This window comes from Nerophis ophidion, linkage group LG10 (genome assembly GCF_033978795.1).
Source record: "Nerophis ophidion isolate RoL-2023_Sa linkage group LG10, RoL_Noph_v1.0, whole genome shotgun sequence".
Classification (NCBI taxonomy): Eukaryota; Metazoa; Chordata; class Actinopteri; order Syngnathiformes; family Syngnathidae; genus Nerophis; species Nerophis ophidion.
In genome coordinates, this window is record NC_084620.1 from 42,281,153 (window position 1) to 42,295,650 (window position 14,498).

At 37.4% G+C, this 14,498-nt stretch overlaps 1 protein-coding gene across 1 annotated transcript in view; it reads right to left on the bottom strand.

Annotated features, from left to right (window-relative positions):
* The window catches only part of LOC133560841 (serine/threonine-protein phosphatase PP1-beta catalytic subunit), a 55,643-nt gene extending 42,241 nt beyond the window's left edge, over positions 1-13,402 (bottom strand). The window contains exon 1 of the mRNA XM_061913826.1: positions 13,242-13,402. Coding sequence (XP_061769810.1) covers positions 13,242-13,293 — 52 coding nt within the window. The 5' untranslated portion in view covers positions 13,294-13,402. The remainder of the gene's footprint in view (positions 1-13,241) is intronic.
* Between the last annotated feature and the right edge of the window lie 1,096 nt (positions 13,403-14,498).

Below are 14,498 nucleotides of genomic sequence, written 5' to 3' on the forward strand. Positions count from 1 at the left end.
TCCAGAACGCGGCAACACAACTTTTTATTAGGGGCCAGGGAACGCGAGCATACAACCCCAATTCTTGAGACTTTGCACTGGCTTCCTGTTCATTTTAGAATTGATTTTAAAACCTTGCTGTTTGCTTTTAAAGCTTTACATGGACTGGCAACTCATATCTCCGACCTCATCCAAATTTACACTCCTGCACGCGCTCTGAGGTCAGAGAGCCAGCTCCAGCTCGTGGTGCCCAAGAAGAGACTTAAAACCAGGGGAGACAGGGCCTTTTTCTGTGGTTGGCTCTTAGCTCTCGAACACTCTGCCCCTCCATGTTCGAACTGCTCCCACAGTGGAGTGTTAAGTCTCGTTTTAAGACACACTTTTATTATTTGGCTTTTAACACTACGTTAGTTGTGTGGTCCTCTTATGTTTTTAAAATGTTGATTTCTATTTATTGTTTTATTTGGTTTTAACCTTTAAAATCGTTTTTAATCACATTTATTTTTATGTTGTTTTTCTATTGGTTTTATATGTATTTATTTTTTGTTTTTATTTAGTCATTGGTGTGGCTAAGGATAACATTTGAATATCAATCAATGTTTATTTATATAGCCCTAAATCACAAGTGTCTCAAAGAGCTGCACAAGCCACAACGACATCCTCGGTTCAGATCCAACATAAGGGCAAGGAAAAACTCACAACCCAGTGGGATGTCAGTGTGAATGACTGAGAAATACTGTTTTTATATTGTTGTGCAGCACTTTGGAAACATTTCTGTTGTTTAAATGTGCTATACAAATAAAGTGGATTGGATTGATTGGATAAACAAAGCGACGACGTCTCTCTAAATTGGCATCCCTTGGTATCCTTATTGTCTGGCAGACCAGATGTCCATGAGTTTGTGTTAGGAAGCGCAGTTAAGATGCATTCCCCCACCTAAGTCTAGTCACTAGTGTTGTCCCTATACCAACATTTTGGTACCAGTACCAAAATGTACTTCGGTACTTCTCTAAATAAAGGGGACTACAAAAAATGTCATCATTGACTTTATTTGAACAAAAAATCTGACGGTACATTAAACATATGTTTCTTATTGCAAGTTTGTCCTTAAATAAAATAGTGAACATACAAGACAACTTGTCTTTTAGTAGTAAGTAAACAAACAAAGCCTCCTAATTTAGCTGTTGACATATGCAGTAACATATTGTGTCATTTCTCATTCTATTTAGTCAAAATTATTAAGGACAAGTGATAGAAAATGAATTATTAATATACTTGTTCCTTTACTGTTCATATCTGGTTATTTTCTCTTTTAAACATGTTCTATTTGCACTTCAGTTAAAATGTAATAATCACTTATTCTTCTGTTTTTTGATACACTACATTGGTTTTGGATGAGACCACAAATTTGGGTATTAATCCGATACAAAGTCGTTACAGGATTAGACATTGGTCATATTCAAAGTCTTCATATGTCCAGGCACATATTTCCTGAGTTTATAAACATAATATACATTTTTAAAAAATGAAATAAGATTTTGTGATGCAAAAAAAGAGATGTAATATTAGTAGTATCGACTGTACTTGGTATCATTACAGTGGATGTTAGGTGTCGATGCACCAATGGCGTTTGTTTATATTATAGTGTCCCAGAAGAGTTGGTGCTGCAGGGAATTCTGGGAATTTGTTCTGTAGTGTTTATGTTGTGTTGTGGTGCAAATATTCTCCCAAAATGTGTTTGTCATTGTTGTTTAGTGTGGTTTCACTATATGGCACGTGTTTATGAGTGTTGTCGTTGTTCATACGGCCACCTGTAGTGTGTGACATGTATGGCTGTTGACTAAGTATGTCCTTCATTCACTTGTAAGTAGTGTGTTCAAAGTTAAGATATCATCCTGATCACTAATGATTGGGCATAGTCAAAGTTAAGATAATCGTCTTGATGACTAATGATTAGGCATAGTGAAATCTTGGCTTGGCCTTGTCAACCATAGATCATTTTTAACACATCCAGTATTAGGACTCCGGTGTGCTGCGTTCTGTAGTGAAGCATGAATAGATATCACTCGTCCTATACTCTGAATAAATGTACTATATTTGTCGCCACGGAGACTAGGCTTAATTATTAAAAAGTAGTTACTACACAGCGGATAGAAAATAGCCGCCAGCTAGCCATGTCTGAAAGCACCTTTTCCTGAGGGCGTTTCAGTGTTATCTTTAGTTATCAAGCGAAAATTTGTCCGTTCTCCCTTTTCTGTCTACACACATTGTCTGCTTGTAAGTACTCTGTGATTCTGCACTGCCGAATATGCTCCTCTGCATGAAACGAGGTGACGCTGACGACGGGTGTGGGACCGGTACTTTTCAGAGGCAATATTGTACCGAATATGATCCGTTAATATCGCGAAAATATACTAATACCGGTATACCGTACAACCCCACTAGTCACCTAAATCTATTTGTGGCAGCCTAAAATTGGATGAACGTAAGAGAAACACTGCACTGTCGAGTTACACAGTATTAAAATGTGCACACGGTGATGTCCTGTTAAGTGCGAAGATTTCAAATAAAAGGGTTCTGGTTGTACAACAGCAACAAAATGTGAAACGTTTTTGTTGTTTTTTTTAAACAGTAGTAGCGAGAAGATACACGGGAATATAACAGCAACCTTTAACCTACTATTAAGGCCCAAGCTGTTTGTTTACATGCTTTTTTTTTTCATTTCTCTTTGGGCTTACTGGACCCTAATTAGAATAAAAAATAAAATTATCTTTTTATATGATGTACTTGGTCCATAAGTGACAAACGTATACTTCATGTGTAGTGACATGTTAATTTTTGTATGTTATACTCTTCTGACACCACCAGATAACAGTATAAGTGTCAATATGTCAGCATAAGACCCCAATTCAGTAGTGTACACAATTTTGGAAATAAGAGCTAGAAGGTGCTGTCCAAGCATGTGGCCAACTAAGGCCTTTAGAGGCTAAGCTGCAAACAAAATATTAGCCATCAAGGTCCAAATGACCACACTCAGTACAAGAACTCAAAATCACAAACATCAGCAGGTAGCTGCTTCCCAAGCCAGCCGTGAAGCAACAACAAAACAAGAAACCGTTGTACCAAAACAAGGGCTCAGAACAGAAAGCAAGGTGAAAACAGATGAACACAACATCAGAGTTTGACATTCTCCTTATGTCTTTGAAAGGACGGCGTGGCGCTGTTGTGAGAGTGGCCGTGCCAGCAACCTGAGGGTTCCTGGTTCAATCCCCAGCTTCTACCATCCTAGTCACGTCAGTTGTGTCCTTAAGCAAGACACTTCACCCTTGCCCCTGGTGAGTCATGGTTAGCACCTTGCATAGCAGCTCCCGCCATCAGTGTGTATGAATGTGTAAATAGTGTCAAAGCACTTTGAGTACCTTGAAGGTAGAAAAGCGCCATACAAGTATAACCCATTTATCATTATTTATCATTACAGTAAATGTGCAAGCAAAGGCCAGTTTCAGTTTAGTTACCGATTATGTCGACAACCACTCATGCCAACGTGAGGCAACCGGTCGAGGGGCGTTGACTAAACCGGTTTCTCCCTATATATATAACCAGCACACGTAGGGCCAGCTTTAGCGTCACAGCGGGCGGGAATTGTCAAGTGTTGTCAGTCAATCTGGTCGAGCCAGTCTGCTGCCGGGAGACCAGAAACAAGACAGCACGGTATCACGGTCAAACACATCTGACGTCACAGTCTTTTGGCTTGTTTGTCTCAGGCTTGTGTCTTCACTGAGGCGCCATTGCCTCTTTAAAGCGGTACAGTGTGAATGATTATAGTTTTGCCATATATGCACAGGGGTTTGGGCAAGAAAAACTGATGGTCGCTCCTAAAACCGCTGACCCGGTGTCTGCCTGTCAGTAATTCAGTCTGCCCGCCTGCCTCGCCGCGTGCATGCACAGGGGTTTATGTTTATGATTGACAGGGACAGCCGCTGACATTTAATAAGAGTCGCCCGTCTCTGTTGAAACTAGACAACCCAAAAGTTACTTCTCTGAATGGTGCAAACCAGCTGTACATTGTTAACTTACATCTGGACGCCTTTGTACTATCAAGGCATTTATTGGGGCCATGCTGAATAGAAAGAAAACTATTTACCATTAAAAAAGTAATATTGCTAAAATAATATAATTAGGAGTAATATTAGATATTGTAAGACAAAAAAGCAACATCGATTTTTTTTTCCAGATACACATTTCAGATATAAAGTTGTATATACAGTCGTGGTCAAAAGTTTACATACGCTTGTAAAGAACAATGTCATGGCTGTCTTGAGTTTCCAATAGTTTCTACAATTCTTATTTTTTTTTTTGTGATAGAGTGATTGGAGCACGCACATGTTGATCACAAAAAAACATTCATGAAGTTTGGTTCTTTTATTAATTATGGGTCTATGGAAAATGTGACCAAATCTGCTGGGTCAAAAGTATACATACAGCAATTTTAATATTTGGTTCCATGTCCCTTGGCAAGTTTCACTGCAATAAGGCGCTTTTGGTATACTGTAAAAAAAAATTCTGTAAAAAAACGGTCTTATACTGGCAGCTACGGCTGCCATACGAAAACCTTAAAATAAAGTAAAACATTGTAAACCAAATAATGATCAAAAACATATTTACAAAAATTTTCATGAAACGTTTTGCGGAGAAATATCAAATTTTTACTGATTTTTACAAAATTATTAAAATTAACCACCTTTAATAAAGTGACGATGCAAACAGTTCTCCAGAAAAATACCTTTGTTCTAAAGCAGTGGTTCTTAACCTTGTTGGAGGGACCGAACCCCGTTAGATTGATTTGCACATTCACCGAACCCTTCTTAGTGAAAAATAATTATTTTGATTTTTTTCCAAATTAAAGACAAAGTTATGTGTTTTTGGTAACACTTTAGTATGGAGAACATATTCTAAGTAACAAACACTTAATTTAAAGGTTGTTGGACACTAGGGAAACATATTCTAAGTAACAAAGAGTTATTTGGAGTTATTTGGTTAGGGTTAGAATGAGGCCATGCCGGATAAGGCATTAATAAGTACTTATTAATGACTAGTTAAGAGCCAATATGTTACTAATTTACATGTTAATAAGCAACTAATTTATGGTGAATATGTCCCCCATACTAAAGTGTTACCATGTTTTTTTTTACTGGTCACAAAATGAACCGTGCAAGAACATCACCTTTTTCAAAGAACAAAACAGACACTAAACTCACACGAGACTGCATAAACTCACAACAAATTACGGACCTGCAAATCAGTGTGACTTCTGCTGTTGCCGTATCCGTAATACGCCGATAGGGAGAAGTTTTTATTAAGACGATAAGTCGGGTGTGTTTTGACCTCTGCCGAACCCCTGAGGCCGACTCACCGAACCCCTAGGGTTCAATCGAACCCAGGTTAAGAACCACTGTTCAAAAGAGTTTTTCCAAATTATTACGATCAACCACCTTTAATGAAGTGACAATGCTGGCAGTTCCACAGATAAATACCATTATTTTACAGATTTTTTCTGAATTGTTAAAATCAGGGGTCTCACATTCACTTTACCGGGGGCCCACTGGATGCAGGAACTTGGTGCAAAGTGAGTTCACCTTCTTTGAATGGCTATCCCGCCCTAACAACATACTTAACGTTCCTACCGATTTTAACGATAGACTTTCGGTGACTCTCTCGTAGGATTAACCCGATCTTTGCCCGGGCAAATATATCACGGGCGTACCGTGACAGCGCTTTATCGCCCTCTATGTTCCCTTATTTACCGAACCATCAGCGTGCCGATTTTAACGCGTGATGTGTATGACTTCTAAGGACATATGATAATTACTGTAAGACATACTTGGTCAACAGCCATACAGGTCATACTGACGGTGGCCGTACAAACAACTTTAACACTGTTACAAATATGCGCCACACTGTGAACCCACATCAAACAAGAATGATAAACACATTTCAGGAAAACATCCTCACTGTAACACAACATAACAAATACCCACAATCCCATGCAGCGCTGACTCTTCCGGGCTACACCCCCACTACCACCCAACTCCCTACATCACGCCCCCCTCCGTGCATCGGTTGAGGTGGGCAGGGTTTGGTGGTGGGGGTGTATATTGTAACACATGGGATTCTGGATAATTTTTCTGTTGTGTTTATGTTGTGTTACGGTGAAGATGTTCTCCTGAAATGTGTTTGTCATTCTTGTTTGGTGTGGCTCCACAGTGTGGCGCATATTTGTAACAGTGTTAAAGTTGTTTGTAAGGCCACCGTCAGTGTGACATATGTGTGGCTGTTGGCTGTTGATCACGTATTTCTTGCAGTCACCAACGTGTGTCACATTACTGAGAAAAATAGTAAATTGTTAGTATGAGCAAAAACCTTTATATAAGAGGCTACATATATTTTTCGCCTTGAATGTAAAAATAAACATAAATATTAAAAAAATAAGATTTACCTTAAAATTACATATAAAAGTGTTAGATTGTTGGTATGGACATAGACTTTTATATAACAAGTTACATATTTAATGAAAGTTAATTACTGTAATTTTACATGAATTTGAAAGTAATTTGAGAAAACAGAAAATGATATGTATAATTAATTTGGTATTTTTCTGTAAAAAAAATAGAAATATACATAGTTTGTCATTATTGGCATATTACTTAAAATAACAGGCGGTTTGTTTATTTACAGATAATGTCTTTAATTCTACAGTTTTATAACCTATTTAAATAAAATAATTACAGTACAAATTTAGCGTATATTTGCCATAAAAATAGATTTTTTTTTTTTTTTACAGTGCAGCCATCCACAAGCTTTTTTACAGAGCTGTGTTGAGTTCCTTTGACTTTCCCATTGTCGCGTTTGTAACAGAGTATAATGACTGCATTACATGAGCACTATTTGAATGGGCTCAGAGAAGTCAACAGGTGTCGTCAATCATAATCACTCACATGAAGTTAAGAGGCCATGCCATGAAGCTATTTGATTAGATTGTAACTTTTTCTACATCACCGAAATTGATAATGTATGTTGCTGCTACTTTTGACCCAGCAGTTTTGGTCACATTTTCAGAAGAACCATAATAAAGTCATAAAAGAACCAAACTCCATTAATGTTTTTTGTGACAAACAGGTATCACAAAAAATAGGAGTTGTAAAAATTATTGGAAACTCAAGACACCCATGACATTATGTCCTTCATAAGTGTATGCAAACTTTTGACCACGACTGTATATATTTTTATGCAGTATAGGCCAAAAGTTTGGACACAACTTCTCATTCAATGCGTTTTCTTTATTTTCATGACTATATACAATGTACATAGTCACTGAGGGCATCAAAACTATGAATGAACACATGTGGATGTGGAGTCACGTACTTAACGAAAAAAATGAAATAACTGATAAAGCAGTAATCGAAGTAAAGGTTGGCTATTTTGAAGAAACTAGAATATTAAACAGGTTTTCAGTTATTCCACCTTTTTTGTTAAGTACATAACTCCACGTGTTCATAGTTTTGATGCCTTCTACAATGTAAATAGACATGAAAATAAAGAAAACACATTGAATGAGAAGGTGTGTCCAAACTTATGGTCTGTACTGTGTAAATATATATATATATATATATATATATATATATATATATATATATATATATATATATATATATATATATATTATATTTTTCAGATTATAAATCGCTCCGGAGTATATGTTGCACCGGCCGAAAATACATAACAAAGAAGGAAAAATCCATATATACGTCTCACTGGAGTATAAGTCGCATTTTTGGGGGAAATTTATTTGATAAAATCCAACACCAAGAATAGACATTTGAAAGGCAATTTAAAATAAAGAATAGTGAACAACAGGCTGAATAAGTGTATGTTATATGGCGCATAAAAAAACAACTAAGAACGTGCCTGGTATGTTAACGTAACATATGGTAAGAGTCATTCAAATAATCATAACATATAGAACATGCTATATACGTTTACCAAACAATCTGTCACTCCTAATCGATAAATCCGATGAAATCTTCTTCCTCAATGTCGCTTCTAAACAACTCTGCCAACTCCAAAGGTTTGCGCCGCTTCCTATTGTAATTTTCTGCTGCATATTTCACTACGTCCAGCTTGTAATCTGCAGTACATGATTTCCTTTTCGGTCCAATTTTTGTTCAGCCCTTCTCAGTTTTTGTAAATTACCGCCAACGATGCATATAGCAGTTAACATTCCATGACCCACAATGCACTTCTGCCATGACCCTCCCCCGCATTGCTGACATTTTCTTTGTCTCTTCCGCGAATGAGATAAATAATATTATTTGATATTTTACGGAAGTGATTCTCAACATTTTTCAGTGATGTACCCTCCGTGAAATTTTTTTTAATCCAAGTACCCCCTAATCAGAGCAAAGCATTTTTGGTTGAAAAAAAGAGATAAAGAAGCAAAATACAGCACTATGTCATCAGGTTCAGATTTATTAAATTGTATGAGAGTGCAAAATATTGCTCATTTGTAGTGGTCTTTCTTTAACTATTTGGAAAAAAAGATACAAAAATAACTAAAAACTATAAACAAGTGATTCAATTAAAAATAAAGATTTCTACAAATAGAAGTAGTCATCAGTTTAAAGGGCCCTCTTTGGGAACTGTAATATAGATCCATCTGGATTCATGAACTTAATTTTAAACATTTCACAAAAAAAGAAATCTTTAACATCAATATTTATGGAACATGTCCACAAAAAAATCTAACTGTCAACACTGAATATTGCATTGTACCATTTCTTTTCACAGTTTATGGACTTACATTCATATTTTGTTGAAGTATTATTCAATAATTATATTAATAATGGAATTTTGAATTGTTGCTATTTTTAGAATAGTTTTAAAAAATCTCACGTACCCCTTGGCATACCTTCAAGTACCCCAGGGGTATGCGTACCCCCATTTGAGAACCACTGTTTTACGGTATTGTGTTAATAATTTCACCCATAATAATAATAATAACTTAGATTTATATCGCGCTTTTCTAAACACTCAAAGCGCTCACAGAGAAGTGGGACTCAACATTCATTCACAACTGGTGGTGGTAAGCCATAAGTCACTTTGAAGTATATGTCGCACCCCCAGCCAAACTATAAAAAAAAAAACGGAGACTTATAGTCCAAAAAATATGGTATATAAAGTTGTACTTCCTAGGCCATTCATGAAATAAGTCCTACAATAGAAATTAAGTGCAACTGTCAAAGCTCAGTTTTTATAAAGCATACAATAGGCAAAAATATTGTATATTGCAAGAAAAAAGCAACATAGCAAATAAAAAACGATTTGTAATATCTATTCTGAACAGTGGTGATTGCTCTATGACCCCAAAAATTCAAATTTAAAAATAAGCGGTCAAATATGTATTTTAGTATTTACATTTCATTGACAAATTATGTGCCAGAATATGTTCAACTTTTGTTCAGAATCTGCTACTTTGGCGACAGCTGCTGTGACTTTCTTCTCATTGTGGTAGCATTACAGTGCATTAAACAGTGGTCAAGCTGAGCGTCCATTGACTTCAATGACGGTGCATAGGGTTGGTTGTTCAACTGCAGCCACACTCAGCGCCTCTGGAAGTATATGGAAAGTGGGCTTGGCCTCGGCTGGCCTGGGAGGCTGAGCTTCCACATGATGATTGGATGATCTGGCTGAGGCTAATTCCCTTTGTGAACCACAGCAAAAGGAGCGAATCAGAGATCTTGAAATTTAAATTACTGCCAAAGCATGTTTTAACTTTAATTTCATTGTTCTGAGTTCATATGGAGAATTTTACTAAATTTAGCATCTTTATAATTTCTATTTGTTATCGGAGACTGTGCTTCTTTTTAGAGAGTAGAGGAAAATGAGCTTCCACTATTTGAAAGACCAGCAGTCGCCACTAATTCTGAAAGTCATAACATGCTAGAATAAAGTTGTAATTCCTGGGTTCAAATCCAGGCTCGGGATCTTTCCGTGTGGAGTTTGCATGTTCTCCCCGTGAATGCGTGGGTTCCCTCTGGGTACTCCGGCTTCCTCCCACTTCCAAAGACATGCACCTGGGGATAGGTTGATTGGCAACACTAAATTGGCCCTAGTGTGTGAATGTGAGTGTAAATGTTGTCTGTCTATCTGTGTTGGCACTGTGATGAGGTGGCGACTTGTCCAGGGTGTACCCCGCCTTCCGCCCGATTGTAGCTGAGATAGGCGCCAGCGCCCCCCGTGATCCCAAAAGGGAATAAGTGGTAGAAATGGATGGATGGAGTTGTAATTTAAAGAAAACAATATATAATCTGAAGCTTGGGCCATATTTATTTGCTAATAAATTGTTATTTCTAGAGATGTCTGATAATATCGAACTGCCGATATTACCGGCCAATAAATGCTTTAAAATGTAATATCGGAAATTATCGGTATCGGTTTCGGTATCGGTTTCAAAACGTTTTGGGTTTTTTTTGGTCCTGTCCAGTTTCTCAGGCAAATCATATAGTTGATGTAGGTGCCCATATTGGTTGTTGAGATTGAGCCCAATTTATAATTTCCTATTATACAGTATGCCAGGCAGTCTTGCACTAAAGGAGGACTATGTTATTGTGTACTTTATTACTCTAGTATACTCTGGACTGAAGCTGTGTGCCCTAATTGTTTTTGTAGCTGTTGTGTTGAGGCATGTTTTAAAAAAAATTAAAAATAATACACTTTGTAAAAGTCAAAGTATAGTATTTCCCATAGTTCTAGTGGGCATCAGGATCATCTCAGGGAGAGCATGTCCCAAATCCCAAGCAGCTGTTTTGAGGAATGTTAAAAAACATAATGCACTTTGTGACTTCAATAATAAATATGGCAGTACCATGTTGGCATTTTTTTCCCATAACTTGCGTTGATTTATTTTGGAAAGCTTTGTCACATTGTTTAATGCAGGGGTCACCAACCTTTTGGATAAACCAGGAGGTACTTATTAGGTACTGATTAATTCAAAGGGCTACCAGTTTGATACACACTTGAATAAATTGCCAGAAATAGCCAATTTGCTCAATTCACCTTTAACCATATTCTATTATTAATAATTTAGATTTATCTTTGTGAAAACACTGATCATCTTAATGGTTTCTCACAATAAATATATAAAGAAACAAATAAATATCAATATGCAACACTTTATTTTTATATTTTTTCTAAGTGCACATTTTTCAAACTAAATATTTTCAAATGATCACTTCTAAGACAGTATTGTGAAATCACAATATCCCATTTTAACTAGCTAGCCACTAATATTTTTTAACAAATCATGAATTACTTTGCACCATGTTTGTACAAATAATAACTCATGTAAAATACAAAAGTCAACTCTCAAATTTTTAAATAAATCATGTCACACTTTGAACTGGACACCAAATCTGTTATGTTTCTTTGTCAGTTAGTGGGAAGCCTGGCATTGCCGTTAACTAGTGTTGTACTCTGGTGTGTAACTTGACACTGCAACTCTGAGTGAGTCTTGCAGATGTGCATCAGTGAGGAGTGTTCTGTGTTTGTTCTTGATGATGTTCATGTCCGAAAAGGCTGATTCACAAAGATAAGTTGAACCAAACAGGCTAACAACCTTCATAGCTGCTGCGCATACACCACTGTACTTTTCTGTGTCAACAAGACACCAAAACTTTGGTGCAGCCTGGTGGACTTTAAATTTTTAATTGTCAGGAAAGAAGAGGAAGTAATTTAAAAGTTAAAAGTTTATATGGTTTTAAAAATACTAAAATCATTTTTAAGGGTGTATTCTTTCTCTAAAATTGTCTTTCTAAAAGTTATAAGAAGCAAAGTAAAAAATAAATGAATTTATTTAAACAAGTGAAGACCAAATCTTTGAAATATTTTCTTGGATTTTCAAGTTCTATTTGAGTTTTGTCTCTCTTATCATTAAAAATTTCGAGCAAAGCTAGACCAGATTGCTAGTAAATAAATACAATTTTAAAAATAGAGACAGATCACTGGTAAGTGCTGCTATTTGAGCTATTTTTGGAACAGGCCAGCGGGCGACTCATCTGGGCCTTACGGGATACCCGGTGCCCGCCGCACTGGGTTGGTGACCCCTGGTCTAGACACATCCAAAAGTAAAAATGAGCATTCCAACACATTTCTAATTGTCAAAACACATGAAATAGAGACCAGGTTTACATTCGTAGCTCTTTTGTTTCAAATGTTAGAGACAAAAGCTATTACAAGTGGCGGCCATGTTTGATTGGCCGCTGTGGCGACCCCAAAGGTCACCGACGCGGGCGGTATTCCCTGAGCTACACCTGTGCCAAATTTGGCGCTTTTAGACCAAAGTGAACGAAAATATCCCTAAGGGCGTCTATAATAGGTAAACACAACAGGCAATAAATACCAAGCCTGGAAAACCAGCCTTCTTCCTTAGGACTGCCGGAAAAAATGCCCTAGGCCCTTTATTATCTTAATACATTGTTGTTTCCCTAAACAAAACAACTAAGCGGACACTTCCGGTGTACTTATTTGCCAGGTGACGCAAAGTTTTCATAAATAAGACGACTTTTTTTTTAGGAATCCCCGGCATATAAACACCGGAGCCCTTCGAGAATCAGCTTTTTATTTCTTAAGACAGATGATAAAATCCAACATGCACCTTATATTGTCGAGATTGTGTTCTTTGCCTTAAACTAAGCAACTACATAGACATTTTCGGCGTAGTTTGTTAACCATATGAAGCACTTGTGTTTTTAAAAACATGACAACTTTTTAAGTAGTGTCCACGCTGCGTTCAAGACATATGAGCAGCGTGATAAATATATAACTTTTCTAGATGTATTTTACATGTAACTGGGTTATGACGTGTAATACATTAATATAATAAGCTTTAGGTTAATGACAACAATGGCAGTGACACAGGCTGACGCTGCGTTCATGTTGGGCTAAAAACAAGCGGCTAACTGCAACTTTGTTGCCACGTAAACGTCACATGACACTGCAAATATAAGAGAAAGCGAGAAAAAGGTAAGCGAAAGGATAAATAGAAGGCAAAAAGGGCGGACTAAAGGTGTGGCTGAGACATGTTTTCTCCTTAGCGCCACTCGGAAACCTTCGGCTCGTCGTCCGCCGCGCCAACACGAATCCGCCAAAAAGCAAGTGTCGCCTAAACAGCACGCAATCTGCGATGGAAAAAACAATGTCAGACTCACCCTCCAAAAGCCTGGAAATCAACGAGTCGACGTCCAACTCCCCCTCCGCCATTTCTGTTCCAAGGAGCTCGCTGCGCCGCAGAGAGAGTGAAAGGAGGTTCGGGAAGGCACCGCCTCGCCGCCCTCAAACGCACCACTAGGCCCCCCCCCCTCCGTTCCGTCCGTTTTATGACATCCATCGCGCGGCCTTTAATCCCTTTGTAAACGTAGACATAATAACACGACGAGGGGCGTCGATTAGCTTGTCACAAGTCAATTTAGGGTCATCGGAGTCAACTATTTTTGATATGACGTATTTACACAAAGTACTTGGAGATGTCCTACACTTTGTGCAGTTCCTGAAGGCACCATTGTCGCTAGACCATTTGCAACAGGTTACACTAATAACTTGATGAAGAGTGAGATTATGATGTATCGTTGTTGAAATGTTTTGAAAGTACACAGGAGATTACGCAATGCATGCATGGATAGGGGGAAATAAAAGCACCATGGCGTGTAGTTTAGTTCAAATGTCACGAAGCAGTGTTTAGTTACTTGCTTGCAGTGCCATCTGATGGGTAAAACAAGAAGGTGAATTTGGTATACCGCTTTGTTGCCGTTAGAGGGTCACTTAAAATGAAATAGTGAATATACAAATGCATAATTAATTCATGTTATTATTGCGCAGATGCCCACGTGTGGCAGCTCAGCGTTGTGTATCGATCTTCTATACTGCAACTCCCAGAGATGGGCGCTAACACGTCGTCTGAATGAGAGGTAAGTGTGCCAGAAGGCCACAAGCCCATACTGCTAACCCAACGGCTATCGCACTCATTGAAGTTGTCAGGGAGTGAGTGACAATGTATATGCCTGGCCACACTGATGATGATGATTATTATGTATTTTGCTAACAAACTAATGAACAACATTCTTTTAAATTAGAAGTAATGTTAACAAACATCATTTATATACATACGCACATATATAAACATGTATATGTATATATATATATATGTAGCAGGTATATAATATATATTTTATGCATTCCACCAAAATTCCCTCACGTTTTATTTGATTGCTCTATTGTATTCATTGTCACTTTAATTTTTTTTTTTTTTTTTTTTTTCCAGAAACTAGTTTGTTTTGGGAGCATTTGTGATTTTATTTTGAACAAAATTCCCTCACGTTTTATTTGATTGCTCTATTGCAGGGGTCGGGAACCTTTTTGGCTGAGAGAGCCATGAAAGCCAAATATTTCAAAATGTATTTCCGTGAGAG